The sequence below is a fragment of the Triplophysa rosa genome, linkage group LG15, assembly GCF_024868665.1.
Source record: "Triplophysa rosa linkage group LG15, Trosa_1v2, whole genome shotgun sequence".
In the NCBI taxonomy this organism is placed as follows: domain Eukaryota; kingdom Metazoa; phylum Chordata; class Actinopteri; order Cypriniformes; family Nemacheilidae; genus Triplophysa; species Triplophysa rosa.
The window spans coordinates 20,135,589-20,156,157 of NC_079904.1; the positions used below are offsets into that span (position 1 = coordinate 20,135,589).

General features: G+C 39.2%; 1 protein-coding gene across 1 annotated transcript; it reads right to left on the reverse strand.

The window, feature by feature from the left end:
- Window positions 1-10,857: 10,857 nt before the first annotated feature.
- LOC130565963 (translation initiation factor IF-2-like) lies at window positions 10,858-20,563 on the reverse strand. Its single transcript, XM_057353141.1, has 2 exons — window positions 15,299-20,563; window positions 10,858-15,200 (listed from the first exon to the last, which is right to left on the reverse strand). The coding sequence occupies exon 2, from the start codon at window positions 14,366-14,368 to the stop codon at window positions 13,454-13,456; it is 915 nt and encodes a 304-aa protein (XP_057209124.1). The 5' UTR covers window positions 14,369-15,200; window positions 15,299-20,563; the 3' UTR covers window positions 10,858-13,453.
- Between the last annotated feature and the right edge of the window lie 6 nt (window positions 20,564-20,569).

Sequence of the window (20,569 nt, forward strand, 5' to 3'; positions counted from 1 at the left end):
TATATATATATATATATATATATATATTAGGGCTGTCAACGTTAATGCATGCAATATTTTTTTTTTTACGCAGCATACGTTTGTTTTGTCATCCTTTGTCTAGCATTACATTATATAATCACGCTCTTATTCATGTAAAGGCTTTTAAACTATTTAAGCGCGATTTGAAACAGTTGCTTTGATGCGTTCAGTGTAGATAGACAGCATCTGCGACGCAACGCGACAGTGGTCCAGTCTGATATATACAGTCACAGGTCACGTCAGTGAACCAGTATTAAGTTCTCTTTTGTGCTTGAATGAACAAAACTACACAATATTATGCCAGAAAGCCCGTTTTGTCTAACATTTTCGTAAGCAGATTTCAACGTGTTAAATAAAATCCAAAATGAATGCAAAGAGTTGTGAAAATGGGAAAGGGCATCAGATCTGTTAGACATCAGTTTGTGCATTCACTCATAGAGAGCATGTTTTCGTTTTTTATAGATATGCGTTTGTCCCGTGTATTGTCAAGTATAAAAACAATGTGCACGTTGTAAAGACATAACGCGTTTGTGCATTCACTTATGGAGAGCATATACTGTACAGTGAAAGAGTCAGAAAAGCTGCATTTGACTATAGCTTGAGCTGCGAGGTTTCTCTGAATAACAGAGCTTTTACAGCTGGCTAATGAAACTCTGTAAACTTCGTGTCTTTATAAAATGTGTTTTATTGTGTGTGAACTGATTTTGAGGACTGCCCACTTGGAATTACTTGCGAGTGCACATCTGTAGACAGCATCACATGGGGTTACCTGGAGTGTCTTTGACTTAAGAGACGACAGGTGGTAAAGGAAATGTTAGGCGGAAAGCCCTAATATGGAGCTGGACTGGGTGTGTTTTATGCAAATGACTAAACTTGTGAACGAGGCCGCTCATTTAGAATACTCCAAATTCACTAACATTAGGACTAGGTTAAGAACAAATTCATGTGCGTACGCACGTGTTGTGAATTAGGCGGAAAGTTTTTTTGAGTTCAAATGTGCATATAAATACAAACATCTACGCAATTATTAGTGAATGAGACCTGTGTAATCATCCTGGTCGACAGAGGGGTAATCGTGTAGCAGCTGTCTTGTGGCTTTCATTGCCAAGCGTCATAAGGCTTCTGAGTGAAACTCCTACCTCTTCCAGGTCTTTTTGCCGTTGGTTGATCATTGATGATTCTGTAGCATACATTTTTTTACGGGAGTGGGGTTGCTAACCCTACACCCAACCCTCCTCCTTTTTTCAGCCGGGCTTGGGACCGGCCTTGGCGGAGTTTCTTGAGTAAATGTGTGATATGACTTTTAAAATAGGGTGCAAGAAAAATAAAATATTTAAATATGAAAGTAAAAAAATCTAAAGAAAACCAAACAATTACAATAAACAACTGCTTTAAATTTAAAATATACTGCAAATAATATAGCTTCAAGCAGCAATTACAGGGTCAAGCCCAAAAATGACCCAAAGGTAAATATTTTGGAAAACAAAGGAAAGGCACTTAGAACAGAATAAATTTGCTTATAACTTGTGGCGCTTTCACCACATTTTTATGAGGCAGACAAGATGTGCCAGTGTTGACACATACCAAGTTTAGTCTTAATACACAAAAGTGTCGCAAAGATACAGCAACGTGACCCTTTGGTGCGCTTGCCTTAGAATTCGTTGACACTGTATACAAGAATAATTTTACAACTTTTTGTGAGTACTGTCTCTAGATGCTACATACCAAATTTCATGTAAATATGATACATTTTGTACAAGGAGTTCGAAAAAGTATGCTTTGTACATAATTCAAAATGGCGGACAGGAAATATGGTGGAAAATGACAAGTTTGATATCAAAGTACTTGGCTTGAGCCAACAAATATACTTATATAAATCAAATGAAATTATGATGACTTTTTCATATGTTATAAGCATTTTAAATAACTTTGTTTTATCTCTTGACCATTAGGGGGCACTGGTCTATAACTTTACAGACCCTTCAGAACTTGACCTTGATGAACCATACCAAGTTTCGTAGCAATTTGACTTTGGACTCGTAAAGTACTGCATTTTGCATCTAAATTCCAAATGGGCAGTGGAAGGTACGTGAGAGTGATTTTCTACCTTTTTGGGATGGCACCACAAGATGTTGTTCTTTGCAGAGCACAGGGATATAGCGGGTACATAAGTCTGTAATAGTGAGTGAAGGTATGGGGGTGAGGAACCAGTGGTGGTTTTGAACCGCAAATGACACATGAATAATTATTCCACCTGTTACATCAAATATTAGCGGTTCACCCGACGGGTACCCACGGGTGCCCTCCCGCGTGCAGGACTCTGCCCTGAGGCACCCCAGTATTGAGATGTTGGGACTCAGAGACCTCACCTCTCCAGGATACTCTAAATGTTGCCCCTGCCAGTCTCAGATGTTCAATGACTGAGAGCAGTGCAGTCTCGGTGGAATGACCGCTCTTGAAACCAGACTGGTTGCTGTCCAGGTGGTTGTTCTGTGTGAGAAAGGAGGAGAGCTGGTCATATACAACACGCTCAAGAGTTTTTTCAATGGATGGGAGGAGATTTACTGATCTGTAGTTTTCTAACAGTGCAGGATTAAAAGTGGGTTTCTTCAAAAGCAGGGTTATACATGCATCTTTGAAAGCTGTGGGAAATGTACCAGTGGTGAGAGAAGAGTTTATAATGTGGGTGAGAGCAGGGACAACTGATGGAGAGATGGCCTAAAGTACAGTGAGGGAAATAATTATTTGATCCCCTGCTGATTTTGTAAGTTTGCCTGCTTACAAAGTAATGAGGGTGTACAATTTTTATGGTAGGTTTATTTTAACTGATAGAAACAGAATATCAACCAAAAAAATCAGGGGGGGGTTATATAAAGGTTATAAACTGATTTGCATTTCAGTCAGTGAAATAAGTATTTGATCCCCTACCAACCAGCAATAATTCTGGCTTCACATATTGGTTATGTGCCTATATGGACCACAGATTAGTCCTGTCACTTTAAGAAAGTACTCCTAAATCAGCTTGTTATGTATATAAAAGATGCCTGCCATCTTCCATTTCTACCTCTCCACCACCATGGTCCAGACCAAATAGGTTTCAAAGGATGTCAGGGACAAGATTGGAGACCTGCACAAACCTTGAATAGGCAACAGACAGAAGCTTGGGGAGAAGGAGACAACTGTTGGTGCGATTATTTGGAAATAGAAGAAATACAAAATAACTATCAAACGCCCTTGGTCTGGAGCTCCCTGCAAGATTTCCCCAATGGAGTAAAGATGATCATGAAAAGGTTAAAGATCAGCCCAAAACTACACAGAAGAAGCTTGTTAATGATTTCAAAACAGTTGGGACCACAGTTAGCAAGCAAACCATTTATAACATGCTATTCCGCAACAGATTGAAATCCTGAAGCACCCGCAAGATCCACCTGCCCAAGAAGACCCGTCTGGCTCGTCTGAAGTTTGACAATGAACATCAAAATGATTCAGAAAAGGCTTTGGAGAAAGTGCCGTGAGACCAAAATTAACTCCTGTGTTTGGAGGGAGAGAAATGCTGACTATGACCCCAAGAACACCATCCCTACAGAGAAGCACAGTGTTGGAAAGATTCTGCTTTAGGGCTTTTTCTATGCTACGGGTACAGGATGACTTCACCGCAGTGAGGGGCTGAGGGACAGGCCCATGTACCGTAAAATCTTGGACGAGAACCTCCTTCCCTTAACTAGATCACTGAAGATGGGTCGTGGATGTGCCTGTAACATGACAAAGACCCAAAACATAGTGCCAATACAACCAAAGAGTGGCTTAAGGAGAAGCACATTAAATGTCCTAGCCAGTCTCTAGACCCTAGTCCTATAGAAAATCTGTGAATGAGGCTAAAACTCCAATTTGCTGAGCGACAGCCAAGAAACCGTAAAGATTTACAGAGGAGTGGACTAAATGTATCCTGACACATGTGCAAACCTGGTGACCAACTATCAGAAATGTCTTACCTCTCTCTTTGCTTGCCAACAAGGGTTTCTCCACCAATTACAAAGTTATGTTTTTTCCCAGATTTTTTTTAATATTCTGTCTCTATCAGTTAAAATAAACCTACCATAAAAAGTATAGAACGTTCATTTCTTTGTAAGCAGGCAAACTTACAAAATCATCAGGGGATCAAATAAATATTTCCCTCACTGTATATGGGTGGAGATGGGATCTAGCGGGCAGGTAGTCAGGTGGTTAGAAGCAATGACCTTGGAAACGTCAGCTTCAGATAGGAGAGAGAAAGAGGGTAGTGAGCATGTGTCGCTCAAATGAGACTACTGTCAAGAGGAGGCGGTGCAGAGAACTGACTGCTGATGGTGGTAGTTTACAAAGAAAGAAGCAAAGTCGTCAGCTGTTAAAGGGGTCATATGGCGCGAACACGTGTTTTTCTGTGTCTTTGGTGTGTTATAAGTTGGCCATGCATATATTAGACACGTAAAATTGCAAAAATAAAGTGTCGGAACAAAAGATGCATTCTATCTAAAAGCGAATGCTCACCCAGACCTGCCTGAAACGTCTCGTGTAACCACACCCCCACGAATCTACATCATTTCGTGGTATGACTTGACTAAAACCGCCCAAATCTATATGCAAGGAAGGTGGGCGTACTTGTAAATCCCATTGTATCGTTGCCGCCGCAGCCATGTCGTGGAGATGCTGTGTGTTTCGTTGTGAAAAGAAAGCCCATTTCTTTGCCCTTCCAAAAGATGACAACTAAAAACGAATGGTTACATTTTATTTACAATACTGTTCCAGAACAGTACAATCCAAATATTCAAGTGTGTGCAGAGCATTTCACAGATGATTGCTTCATGAACCTGGGAGAGATCATGGCCGGCTGTGCACGAAAGCTTTTGTTAAAAAGTGGGGCAATTCCAACCATTACAACTTCGCAAGGACAGTCTGGCGGTTCAGATTCGCAGCCTGTAAGTATATTTTCATTGTAAAAGACTTTGTTACGGACTAACGCGAGTTGAGTTTGTCGTGTGTTTGTAGCACATTTTGTTTCTTTGTGATCTGCAAATGCAGACAGACACATGCGCAACGTGAAAAAAGACAATAAGTCCTAATAATCAGTAATTATGTTCCAACTAGAGGCAACAAATGTCATGTTTATAATGGGGTTTGTCATCTTTATTGAGTCGCGACAAGACATGGCGTAACACTGGTTGATCACTAACGGCAAATCTTTATAACGTCGTATATAAAAGGTATAACAGTTAGCTATAGTTCTTAACTGTTTAACATAACATTTTTTTAAAACCTTACCAATTCTTTACATCCTGCTCAAGTCGCGCTGGCAAAGTTGATGTATCTGCTTGATCATCTTAATTTTCCGGATCAGATTCAGGCTCGAATTGATAAGGAAAGTACCGATGACATTTTATCACCTGTCAGTACAATTGCTACAATTGGAACATGATGTTCCGAATATGGTAAGAGGCATTACATTTCCGTCACACGCTTGCAGTATTCGACCAATCACTATGCACTGGTTAACTGGCCAATCATAGTACACCTCACTTTTCAGAGCGATGAGCTTTGTTAAAAATCCAAATCGTGTATACACCTTGTAAAACAAACGCTAATATTCATTTTAGCCGTGTCATTTGACCCCTTTAAGTCCGATGAAGGGAGAGGGTGGCAGTCGGACAAAGAGCAGAGAAATGTGTGTGCCAAATTTCACAACTTTCCCATGTATGCTTCTATGGAGGTAGCATTGGAGTTCCTTGACAGAAAAAGAAATATAGCTGCAAGCAGCAATTTAGGGGTAAAAAGGGGAATATTTTGGACATGTCAGTTGATCAGATTTTAAAAACCAAGTTTAAAAACAGGGACAGACACTTAGAACAATGAAACTGCTTACAACTTTTGACCCATACATGACGCTGTGACCAAATTTTATGAGGAAGACAAGATGTGCCAGTGATGATACATGCCAAGTTACACAAAAGTGTAGAAAAAATACAGCCACATGACCCTTTGGCGCGCTTGCCTTAGAATTCGTTGACGCTGTATACGAGAACCATTTGATCAATCAAAAAGCTTTTAGTAACTCCAGATGCTACATACCAAATTTGGTGCAAATCTGACTAATTTTGTTGGAGTTTGAAAAAGTATGTTTTGTGTATAATTAAATATGGCGGGTGGAATATGACAACTTTATTTTCAAGCAAATATACTAATGTAAATCAAATAACATTGATTAATTCTAATAAGCATTTTAATAAACTTCGTTATATCGCTTGACCACTAGGGGGCTTATAAATCTAAAGGTCCTCCCAGAACTAGACCTTGATAAACCATACCTAGTTCGTAACTGCATTTTTGGACAAAAATCCAAAGGTGCGACGTCCACAATGGCAGACAGAGGAACATTGGGTATCCATTGACTCGGCATGACTCAAGGAATCAAATGAGATTACTGTCATGATCCTAGACCAAGGGTTTTAAAAGTTATAAGCAAAAATAGCCATTTTTAATATCTCGAGACCACGTGGTGGTGCTGTGCCAAACCGTGCATGTTTGTATGAGAGGGAAGGCCGCATTTATTTTTACAAAATGATAGACAATGAGAGAGTCGAACACAATCTGGTTTGAAGGCCACAGCATACCAACCACATGCCCCTAAACTTTTGATCTGGTCGCATTGAGGGGAAATGCTAACATAATTTCTGTGTTGCGGCACCACGGAAACAAATCCTTTTGACTTCGACCCATGTCTCTAAATGAATGAGGGTAGACGAAGTGATACATTCTCATGCATTATGAAATGGCACTTATCTTGTTTGCATACTACAGCACAGTAATTAGATTTAACTATTAGATTTGATTGAACTATTTCTCATGTATTGAACTATTTCTCATGAATAAATGCAGAGAAGCGGCTTACATCCCCAGAGCCAATCACAATGTACACTTATCCATGGAAAAAGAGACCATTTCAGAGACCGTTTTTCAGATTTTAAAATGTACTATTTATAAGTATGTGTTTAGGTAAAATGGTTATTTTGGGGTCATTCTGTGAACTACTAACAATATTTTTTACCAAATTTCAAATACAAATATTGTTTCTATTTGCATTTATTTGCAGAAAATTAAAACTGGAGAAACAGGTCGAAATAACTGAAAATATAGACCTCAAATACTGCAGTTCATATTCACTTTTAAGCAACACAACAGCAATTTGTACATGTATTTAGGAAAAGTAAAAAATATATATACATGTACATGCTTACCTCAATTTTTTATCACAGTTTTCATGCGTCTTGTCATGCTGTCAGTCTCTCACTTTTCTGTTGGATGACTTTGTCACTCCTGAGGTTTGATTTTGTTGAAATTGAACAAACAATGGACTGGAATGGCCACAGAGCCGATTCTTCCTATAGGCAAACTACGCAAGTTGCGTAGGACCCCTGCACCACTAGGGTGACTCCTTGAGTATCGAATCAAAAACACTATAATGTAAACAAGACACGGATTCAACTTTCTGCCTCGGAGTGTTCTGTTACAAACTTTACAGGAATCATTTAGAAATTTCCTTTTTAATACTTAATTTATTTAATTACTGTGACATACTCGGACATCATGCAGTGCGCGCAGGTGATGACATGCGCATAATGTGATGATGCTTCTTACATATGGCTTCAAAATGAAGCTATCCGTATGTAGCGGAAAAAATGGCAACAACGTGAAGCAAAAAAACAAGAACTAGAAGGCATGTTTTTGTACCATTTTAAAGTCTTACTTAGTTTTGTCAACTTATGAAAGTACATATTTACAAAACAGTTGGTTTGACTGGACATTCGATAGTCGTGAATTTAGGGACAGTCTCCAAAGTTACATACACATTAATATTCTAACTTCAATAGCATTTACAGGGAATGACTAAGACACAAACCCAGCTGTACAATGTTCATGTGAGTCTGAGCTATAATGCACACCACTGTATTTCGTTTCCCCAAGATAATATTTCATTTTTGTGTCATCACATTTAGAAAATAATTGATATGTTTTGTTTTTTGAGTGCTTAGCTTAGAGTAAACTATATTTATCATGTTTTATTTTTGTTAATCACTCATTTGATTAGTAAAAAGCTATATGGTTCCAGAGCCATGTGTTACTTTAGGTAAGGATTATTTACATGTGAATCAAAATGTGAATTTAATTTATACTCAATTGTTCTTACTGTCAGTTTAAGGTTTTTTGTCTTTCAGTTTTAATTTGTTTAAGTGTGTTAATTGATTTATCATTTTATATCTTATTGTTTACAGTCATGCTCATCTAATTTGAACTATTATGACAAGGGCCCCTCACAAAGGTTTGCATAGGGCCCCCAGACGTCTATGATCGGCACTGAATGGCCACGATACATCTGGAAATGCTGATTTGAAATGAAAATTTGGAGCGGTCTCTTAATTTTTTCCGAGGCTGTATCTATTAACATCTCAAAAAATGTGTTTACTTAAAAATATTTACTTACGATATTGCTTTGTTTTTTTTTTCAAATCAAAACAAAAATGAAATCAGACACAAAATAAATATCAGGAACTGCAATTCCGCGCAACATTTTCAATGTAAGTCGCAAGAATCACAGTTGAGTCCAACTGCTTTTAATTTCAGTAAAATAGTTTTAGTCCTAGTTTCTTTGTTTCTCCTATTGAAAGCAGCCATTTTGCTCAGTGTTTTGCCACTCAGCCACTCAATAGGGGCTTGTCCCGGCATGTTCACGTGGGAAAGTAATGTCAATGCATATTCTCTATGTCTATGCATCAGAAAGCTGTACAGACACAGGTATTGTCTCTTTTGACTCATCTTAGCAAACAGGACTTCCAACATGTTACACATGTTAGCAGTAAATAGTTTCATGCTAATAGCAATTACCTACGTGTTAAAATGTGTCAAAAATGCATTGTTAAAACATTAACTTCATGCTAAACATGTTAGTGTCATGTTAAATCACGTTAGCGTTAATGCTAAAACATATACATTTCATGCTAATCATGATAACATCATAATACAATATGTTAGCATCGTGCTCATATTAACATCATCCCATATCATGCTAAAATCATGTTAACTTCATGGTGAAACATGTTGGTGTCATGGTTAATCATGTTAGAATTGTAAAAACATGTTAACTTCATGCTAGCTTCATGCTAAACAAGCTGGTATCATCCTAAATCACATTAACATCATGTTAGCAACATGCTCAATCTAGCTTTTAAAACTTTCAAAACTTAAATCTACTTAAAACTTTCTGGTCAGGCTTTTTCAAGTCAATTTCAAAGTTTGTCTCGACAAACTTTACCTAGTTAATACTTTTTATTGGTTAAATATTTGCAAACCCCACAGACAAACATGAAGGTTGAAAACATGAAGGTCGACCAATAGTAAGGATTTATAAAAAATTAAAATCATGAAAAGTGGCGATGATATTTCTGCCAAACATTAATTAGGCATATTTAAAGCTAAATTATTTTCAAGGTCAAGCTGACTAGCCAAAGACCCTGTGACACCCAGATGACACGGTGTTATTAGTTTTGAGTGATTGTTAAACAGCACAAATAGTATGTCTGTTATCATCTTTGAAAACAACCTAAAGTAGTGCAGTTTATCACTTAAAAACAGGTAGGTGACTGACAAAGGACATTAATATTCCATAACAGAACACACAAAATACAAAGCGTAACAAAAATGTTTTCAACACTACACTTCTCATTAGAACTCTTATTTGCAAACCAGCACACTTATCCATGACACTCCTCTACTGAACTCACAATGTCAACATCATTGTAGTAGATTTAGTGTGCGTTTTGAGTTCTGTTTAAACAAATTAAAATGCCGCTTTAGGTTCCTAACTTGCTCATCTAGCTGAGATGGTGTGTTTGACTTCACGCATTACTGTGCAGACTGATCATTTACACTGTACACCCCTGCATGAAGGACCCACTTTTGCAGGACAAAGGATCTCCTGCTGCTGTATTATTGCCAAATGGGGTCCATGCCTCGAAACATCAGTTTTGTTGGCATAACACTTTAAGCAGATGATTTTAATGTTACAAATAGTGTAAAACCTCATCTGAAATTTTGATTAGTAAAAGTCTATGGTAACATGGTAATATGATATATTATACATGCATAATAATTAAATATTTGATTTATTTTGTTGACTGGACTTTCAAGTTTTTGGCCAAAATGTGTCAAAGTTTGCCCAACTTGTAAAACTGTGTATTCTGAACAAACAATATTGCAAGAGGTTGAAAGTTCCCAAGATGCATTGCAGCATGTTCAATTCTGTTTTCATAGATTTTTCTTTTAAAGATTAGTGATTTAGTTCTTGCTGGCGTACGTTATGGTTTAAAGGGATACTTCAGTCAAGAAACAAAATTTTCCCATATTTTACTCACCCTCAAGGCATCCTAACTGAATATGACGTATGCTTTTTCTTCCAAGCGGTAGAATGGGAGTGAATGGGGGGGGATTTTTTTAAGCTCCAAAAAGTGCATCCATCGATCAAACAACCACTCGACACGGCACAGTGGTCTTAACAAAGGTCTTCAGAAGCGAATCGATGCGTTCGTATAAGAGAAATATTCGTATTGACAACACTATTAATGATAATGTCTAACTTCTGTTATCCCTTGGCTGTGTGTGAACCAGAGGCTTGTTTTTCCAGCAAATGACAGTGACAAAAGCTCCCGCACAGAGGAGACAGTATCCTATTTTGAATATTCAGATTTTTTTTAAAAACAGATTTTTATTTTTTAGTCGTAGTCATCAGAATAAAAAAATTAAAAAAACTCTTGAAATATTCACTTTACTTGTAATGAATCTAGAATACAAGAAAGTTTGCTTTTTGGAGTAAAATTACAAAAGAAAAATTACTTTTTTTACATAAGCCTGTCGCAGATCAATCTGCGCAGCGCCACACGCCAAACACACCCCATGGCAAAACAGTCTCATGAAAAACTGCAGTTCTCATTGAATCGTCTAGCAAGCCACGCTGTTGTTTCTGTCAAGACACTCTGATGGCTTACATTGTAACACACTGGTAAAAAACTTTCATTGTGTCTGTACCGGACATGACAAAAGACAATAGAACCTATTATAATCAGTAAACCTGGTCACAATGGATGCGGCACAATGTGATGATGAGAAAAATGACTTGTTTTTAATAAGTTCTATTGTCTTTAGTAGTGTCATGTCACACCACGGATCTGGTGTAGACACTGTTTGTCCTGTATAAACATGATCTGTGAGTCTCGTCAGATTGATTTCCATTCAGTAGGAAGTGAAAACTACAATTATGTGTATTAAAGAAAAACATTTAGTTCATAATGTTATTTTAATCAAAAAACAAAATGATTGCGCTCCAAGGAAAAGTTTGATTTTTAAATAAAAAATCAAAAAAATTAACTATTAAAAATGCAGATTTATTTTCACAAGTGTCCTTGATCATATTTACCTAGGGTATGGATCATTTTGAGCACAACTGCGTGAACAGTTGGGGACAAACATATTAGCCCCCTCAGTAAATATGAGCAAAGAAAATATATCTGCACTGTTTCTCATTTTGATCTTTTATTAAAAAAAATTCTCAAGTATATACCCATTGATATTTACATTTTCTTAGCACACCAAGGGGACTAGAAACAGTCCAGTACAACAATGTCTTCTTGTTGCACAGGAGAATAAATATTAAGTAACACAAAGCCCAAACCCCCTTAATCATTCATCACAATAGGTAAAACCAAAGAATATAGTTCAGGACCCGTATTCACAAAGCATCTTGAGGCTTAAAGCAGGTCCTAACTAAGCCGATTTAGGAGAAACTTTTAAAAATAATGGGCGTGTCAGACTCCTATTTTGCGATAAGAATATTTCACAAAGAGTTTTAGCGCTAAAACGAGCACCTAAATCTGTGAAACGTTAGGAGTAGTGAAGAGGACTCCTAAGCAGTTTTGGGTGTAACTAGTTACTAAGTAATTAGTTACTGTAATTGAATTACTTTTCACTTGACAAAGTAAAGTAAGGGATTACTCTTATTTTTCTGTAATTTAATTACAGTTACTTTTCATGTAATTAAACTACTTTGTGTAATATATGTGTGTGCAATAGTGGAATTAACATCAAAATTCAAAGTCTAACTTTAAAATGAATGCTTTAATGTATAATTCTCACATTTGTAATACTTTGGTCAGTAAATAAGAGTACTTTATGTAGTTTATATTATTTATTTGAATGAATTAAAAAGAGCCGTTTCATGTCTATCCTTGAATCACTTAACTAATCAAGGTTGATATAGGATATAGAAAGTAATTAGTAATAAGTAACTACATACTTTTTGGAGAGAGTAATTTGTACAGTAATGTAATTACACTATTGAATATGTAATTAGTAACTAGTAATTCATTTTTCAGAGTAACTTACCCAACACTGCTCCTAAGTCACTAAGACCAACTCACAACAATCCAAAAATGGCTTTTACACCGGTGGCCTGTATCATTATAGTATCATAGCATTTTAAAGTAATGAAGCATACATTGTCACGATGTGTGCAGAAGAACCCAAATGCAGGCAGCAGTTCAGGGGTTAACAGATATATATATTTAATGACAAAAAACAAAGGTACAAAACAAAACACCCATGATGGGGATATAAACAAGAAAACAAGATAACAGGAAGCAGACAGGACGTAGACTAACTTAGACTAGACTAAAATAAACAACACTAGACAAAAGCTAAACTAAAGACTTACTAAACTCGACTTGACAGGGGTTTTCACAGGAACACAGCAAACACGGGCTACATCAAATACACTCGACGACACCATATACAACGTAATACACGAGCACAGGACAAAGAAACATGAGGGTATATATAGGAAAGACAAACGAGGGATAACGAGCTAGGGCAGGTGGGAAACATTAGACACAGAAGGAAAGCAATACATGAACCGAGAGGGGCGGGGCCAATGACAAGACACTGGAGAGAACGCATATTATTGTCAAAAGGACAATAATATGTTTCTCTCCACACATAACCAAAGACTTTGTCATGGCTCTGCCTCAGGACCAGGAAATCCAAGACTAAAAGAAGCAGAACCATGACAGAAGCCCCCCCCCCCCTTTAATGAGCACCTCCAGGTGCTCACCAAGGGGTAGACAGACGAGACAAGGCAGACTGAGATAGAGACAAGAACAGACAAAACATGGAGAACAAAATCAGGGGCAGACAAGACAAAACAACAATGGGACTTGGGTGGGACAATAAAAATAACAAACATGGGAGGTGGGGTGGGACCAAACAAGGGCTCACATGGGGCAGTCCATGGGGGTGGGGAGAAGGGAGAACAGTCTTAGTCCCCGGCTGCGCTCGAGGGCGCGGAGTCCTGGGGGACTTAGGGGAGGAAGTCCTGGGGGGGACCGCCGACTTGGAAGTCAGCTGGGCAAGGTTGGGCGCCGGCTGCACCGGACTGGACGCCGGCTGGATCACCAAAGGGGACGCCGGCTGGATCACCGGACTGGACGCCGGCTGGATCACCGGAGGGGACGCCGGCTGCACCGGACGGGACACCGGCTGCACCGGACGGGACACCGGCTGCACCGGACGGGACTGGACACGGGACCGGACACGGGACTGGACACGGGACCGGACACGGGACTGGACACGGGACCGGACACGGGACTGGACACGGGACTGGACACGGGACCGGACACGGGACTGGACGCTGGCTGCACCGGACTGGACGCCGGCTGCACCAGCTGGGACGTCGGCTGCTGCATCTGCTGGATTGGAGTCCACGCTGCCTCTTTTTCTTCCGCCGAGCCACCCGCCTGGTGGTCGGCTGAAGGAAGGATGTATAAGGCACGGCTGGCTCCGGCTGGGACTCTTCGGAGGTGGACTCCCAGGATGCTCGCCTCCCCCGCTTGCCCACGAGGCTGGTGGACGGTGGAGAGGCTGCCGAGAGTGAGGGGGATGGCGTGGCGATGCCCACAACCCCGATCTGCAGGGAACCACCCTCAGGGATCGTGACCAACGGAGATGGGTAGCGGGCACTTGTTGAGACCGTGGACTCCGACCGCTCCACGGCAGACAGCCACACGGCGTCGAAGTCCAACGGCCTCAACGCCCTCATCTCCGCCCTTGAGAGTGGATTCCTGAGACCGGAGTTGAACAGCACCGCCAGCTCCTTCTCCCCAAAGACACCATTCTCGGCGACATCCAGGAACCTCTCCACATACTCGTCCACACTCTCGCTCCCCTGGCGAAGTCCGCAGAGGAGGCGAGCTAGGTGGGACTGTCCAGTGTTCATGCCGCCTACTGGGTTTGATGATGGCTCGTGTATTCTGTCACGATGTGTGAGGGAAGAACCCAAATGCAGGCAGCAGTTCAGGGGTTAACAGATATATATATTTAATGACAAAAAACAAAGGTACAAAACAAAACACCCACGATGGGGATATAAACAAGAAAACAAGATAACAGGAAGCAGACAGGACGTGGTTTTCACAGGAACACAGCAAACACGGGCTACATCAAATACACTCGACGACACCATATACAACGTAATACACGAGCACAGGACAAAGAAACATGACGGTATATACAGGAAAGACAAAGGAGGGATAACGAGCTAGGGCAGGTGGGAAACATTAGACACGGAAGGAAAGCAATACATGAAATGAGAGGGGCGGGGCCAATGACAAGACACTGGAGAGAACGCATATTATTGTCAAAAGGACAATAATATGTTTCTCTCCACACATAACCAAAGACTTTGTCATGGCTCTGCCTCAGGACCAGGAAATCCAAGACTAAAAGAAGCAGAACCATGACATACATATTATCTTTTGATCTTATTGTAAACTTATATAATTTAAATTCAGTTTATTCTGTATTGATATAGTCAGTAGCTGCCTTCTCAAACTTTCACTGCAGCAGTGTTTATTCCTGCCTTGTAAATGTGCTTCAATTCATGAAATTTTTTCATAATGACCTCTTCATCTTCAACAGAAAAGTGAATTGTGCTGATACTCGCAAGAAGTCAATCAAACTGATGATGCTTTCCATGTTCCGTGTGATTGGCTGTTTGCCGCACGTGTCACACTTTCAGGTCCACGCGCCTCACAAACTCTGGATCAAACCTGAGTTGACAGAGAACGTTTATACCAAGCGTTGTGCTACAGCTGAACCTGATCTAAACCAGGTTGGGTTTGTATGGTTTTGTCAACTCAAAACTTACTTTGCAACTCAGTGTTTGTTCACCTCGCTTCGTGATACAGGCCACAGCAGTCTGCCTTGAAACCTAAACATTTTAGAAAGATTCCATGACAATAAGCTTAAAAGACAACTAATATCTTCTAACTGTTTCTGAGATGCAGACAGGCAAAAAATGCTGATAATTAGCTGAACATATACTTTACATGAACATATAGTTTATTTGCAAAAACTGATAACTCCTTGTTTTTAAATATTTCAAAAATCATGTTTTTTTATTGTGTTATCATGTTTTTGTTAGCTGGCCTTTAGAGTCAATTAGGGCTGTAGTCAAGTCCACCATTGTCGAGTCCAAGACAAGTCCAAGACCAGGACTAGTCGAGACCGAGTCCAAAGAGGTTCGAGTCCAAAGAGGTTCGAGTCCAAGTCAAGTCCGAGTCCAAAGAGGTTCGAGTCCAAGTCAAGTCCGAGTCCAAAGAGGTTCGAGTCCAAGTCAAGACCGAGTCCAATTGAGACAGTCAAGACAGAGACAGAAAAAAATCATGACTACAAGACCACATACTTAACTATTGATAATTTATGTGATGCAAGAGACAGCATATCTTCTATTCTAAGATAATCATTTTCATTATTGTTTGTAATGATCAAAAAGCAGATAAAATAAGGTCATTTTATTTTTACTATATAGGTATAGCACTAAAGTCACAAAGCCGAAGTGTAACTGTTTATTACTTTTTTAAGGAACTTTTTTATCAGCCCTCCTAACAGCAAGGTTGTGCAGCAATGAACACTTTTGTGCGTGTGTGTGTGTGTGTGTGTGCGTGTGCGCGCCTGCCCGTGCATGTGCGTGTTCGATAGAGGAGCCGCTAGAAAGAGCAGAGGCTCAACGGCTCGTTTATAAGCACGTTTATAAGCACGTCGGTGCCCATCCTTAAATAACATGTTCATCACAATGACAAAAAAATACGATCAATCTTATCTTTAAGCCCTACTTTCCAAACTTTCTAAAATACTCAAATGCAATGCTAACTCTGAAACATGGCATTAACTTACCTCTCTTTGTGATGCCTTTGCAGGTGTCTTACGAAATTGGATGTTGTCCCACGTTTCGGGGAAAGTTTTGTTGCAAAAGGTTTCCTTTTAAGCGCACTGTCGATACATTTATTATGGTTTGTAAAACCAATCTGTATTATGCCGCTGCTCGCTGACATCGTGCCTGATGAATGATTGACGCTGGTTCGCGCCGCGTACGAATCATTCATTTGAACCGGTTCTTTCTTTTTAGTGAACCGGTGGAACCAGTTCAGCTGAATCGTTCCCGTTTAGCGTCTCCCGTAAACACTTAATATTATCCACAAATTAATTCAGTTATTCACTTTCTGGCGTGCATGACAGTCCCGCGGACTTGAACCAATATACCAGAGTTATTTAGTTACAACAACAGCACACACTGAACTGAACTGCTGTGTGAAAAGAGAACTTATGAGCACGCGCAGCTCTCGTTCTAGAGTCGGCAACAGTTTTCGGATCATTAGTTTTCGGATCACAAGAATATTGCTCTATCAGTGTTTTGTTTTGAAGGAGAAAATAAAACGTATATCGCTGGACTCGGACGAGACCGACTAGAACATTTTCGAGACCAATGACCAAGTCCGAGACAAGTCCGAGTTCAAATACCAACGAGTCCAAGACAAGTCCGAGACCATTAAAAAACGTCTCGAGTCCGGACTCGAGTCCGAGACTGGACTCGAGTACTACAGCACTAGAGTCAATATCACTTAATAAAAACCCAACTGCAGTTTAATTTATATTAATTGGAATGCCCAATAAAAAACATATTTGAAAATTAACACTTCACTTGTTTAATTAGTAATTTAGCATATATTTGATCTTAATTTGAATATGGCAGCAATTATATTTTAAGATATCAATTTAAGTATGTCAGCATGAGACCTCTTTCTACAATATTTCTATGATTAAAGGACGGACAGAGACCCATCCTCTATCAGCCAATCACTGTGGTCATAGTCAGCAAGCTTGCTGACATCATCCATAGCAACGAGGTCAACCCCGCCCTTTCTCTTAGCTTAAGATTTCTTTCTGCTCCTTAGTAAAAGTTGCTCTCAGCAGTGTTGTGAATAGGTTTTAAGAGGAAACTCTTAACTAAAAACGTGAACTGCTCTTTAGGAGAGCTCTTAGTGGTGATATAAAATGTTTTGTGAATACGGGCCCTGATGTGCAGCAAAAGATTGTTGAGCTATACAAAATAAAAAGACTAAGGAAATAGTTAAAACAATAAAAATTCTCATTGCAGACATCAGGGCAATGATCAAGTTTTAATCATTACATAAATCTGCCTTAAAGAGAATGTGTGTCTATTGTCTTCATTGCACAGTGAGAAGAATCATTTTGAGTAGCCAAAGACTCTTTAAGGATCACAGACAGAGAATTGCAGAAATAAGTTTAAGTTCGGGGTCAGAAAGTATTAAAAAAATAAATGCAAACTGCACCTCCATCACCACATGTTGTTTGGGACACTGTTCAAGAAACAAATCTACAGCTCTCATGCAAAAAAAAAACTCCACCATATTAATTTGCCATTCTGGAACTTCAACCAGGACTGGGGTCTACAGCCATATGAAATGGAGTTTATTGGCATCAAAAACACAAAATGGGTTTGGTGCACACAGGGATAAAAATGCCATTTTCCAGTTAAATATACCACCTGATCTTTATTGTTGTGGTCCTACTTTTATACCAGGGGTTCTGGACATCTTGTTCAGATACATGGCGTCATGTATTATGTCAAATACCAGCAGATAAAAAAACCTAAGCCTGACTTGCTCTGTTAGAAATCTTATAATGGGTCGTGGTTAGGTCTTCCATCAGCACATTGGTTAAAAAGACTTACTGAGCACAAAATCAAAGTCATGCCATAGCCATCCTATAGTTCCTTGATCTGAACAGTGAACACTATAGAAAATGAGTGGGATGAACTGAAGAAGAGGGATCACCAAAGGTTCTGGAGAAATTCTGTATGGAGGAAGGGTCTAAGATCACTCGTCATGTATTCTTCAGCCTCACGAGCCATTTTAAGAGAAGACTTGCACTTCACTTGCAAATGGAGCTAGAAGAAAAAAAAATGAAGGGGGGCTAATAATTGTGGCCAGAGTATATTAGAGAAAAACATTTATTTCCTAATGAGATTCCCCCTTCAATTGTTTTGCTTCAATTAAACATTTTTGTTTAAATACAAGACCAAAATGTGCAACAATGCAGATATCGTTTGGCTGAGGTATTTTTACATTTACATTTAGCAGACGCTTTTATCCAAAGCGACTTACAAAGAGTTTAAGGAGCAATAAGCGATATGTCAAACAGGAGCAATAATGCAATAGGTGCCAATACAAAGTTTCAACAAAAGCTAGACCACTACCTGTTGAGAGAAAGAGAGAGGGTTATTTTATTTTATTTTTTTCTCATTTGTCTGTCAGGTATTCACAAAAGAGATGGGTTTGAACTTTCATTTTAAAGAAGCTCTATGTAATAATTATACTGTATTAAATCGAATAAATACCTTAATATGTTCATAGACATTTAGGAAACATGCTAAGTTCATATATTGTTTTGTCCAAAAAACAATGCTTTAGCCAGTTATTCCACTCTGAAATGTGCGTTCCGTGCCGGAATGTCTGTTTTTGTTTTGGTCCGTGTGACCCCACCCACTGACGATTTATCCACTAGTGTATTTCGTCAGCTCGGTTACCAGTAGCAACAATAACATATTACAGAAAACAAACGATCTGGGTCAGAGATAGCAGATTCCACCCTTTCCGGTACTATTACGTTGCAAACTTAAAGAATTACTATATTATTTTTTACAACTTACCAGGCGTAGGCCTAATATATATATTTTTACAGTTATTTAAACGAGACGGCAATATAGCCCGTAAATGTGACCTCTGAAAGGCACAACCTCTGAAACTGCTGATCGATTTATATTTGCAAACAACAAAACCACTGAAAACGTATAAATTATCAGATAAACTCTCAGTTTAAGAGTTGATGCTTTCCATTACACTCCTGTTAGTGTCTGGCAACTCCTGTGAGCATAGTCTTTTGAAAAAATATTTTGAATTTGGACTGCGATACCAAGCTCAACCGCTAGGTGTCAATGTTACATACGGCTCCTTTAAATACACTTTCATGTATTTATGTATATTTAACTGCAGCGAGGGTACTATGGCAGACTTGAGAAGACTAAACAATTTATCTGTAAATTGTGAATTGCATAAGTGACACCGCAGCACAAGTTATTGCTCTAGAAACAAACCTTACACACCAGGCACGGTTGCCATAAACCAAGTGTTTTCCATGAATTAAAGCATGCAACAGTTACGTTGTGAGGACAAATAAACCGGACCATATTTGTTACAGCAACAAAACTTTGTGAGTCCCTTATTTGTTGTGACGACATAACATTGGACGTTGTTGGAATGTGGTAATTACGTCCTAAGACGCACCTGGACCCGACCATACTGGTCACAACGATGTACCAAAATGTTCCTGAGGCACGACGAGTACTTCCCAATTACCAAACAGGCATGTTCTTTCTAATTTAATTTAAACACATTGTCACTCACAATATGGAGGATAAAATTAACTGTGGACGTCTTCAGAATGCATTGCATTTGCTGGGAAGAGCCTACTGCTACTTAAGTCATCTCAACTTCACTTCTCAGCAAGTGGATGCTAGATTTCACTTAGATGTATATTCTGACTTATTTAAAATAAAATATAGCAACATTATAATTGGTAAATTATTCTAGTACAATATTATAATTAGTACATAATATAGTACATTTAAAAATTGCCTGACTTTTCTTTGGGACTGTGTTGCGGATAAAGAGAGTCGCTAGTGAAGGTTAGGGGACAGTAGTTCTTGTGGTGCCATCGGTCATCTTCTGCACCAGGGAATTTTCTTGTCTCCAGAGTGATTAAACACGTGCTATTTATGACTCAGCTAATACTTTTAATGCCAAGCCAAAAAGGCAAAAAAGACCCCAACACAGTCAAGTTACTTCATAATTTGCATACAGTATGTATATTTGCATTCAACATAACATTTGTTCCACAACCCATGAAAAGAAACCAATAAAGACAATCAAGTAATCATTTATTTGGTCACCCTTTCTCTATTCCTAATTGACCCTTGGCGTGTAGTTTGATTGACAGTCGACCGGACCAATCATAACGCCGATATTATGCCCCCCTTCCCCCGACTCCCCCAACACCA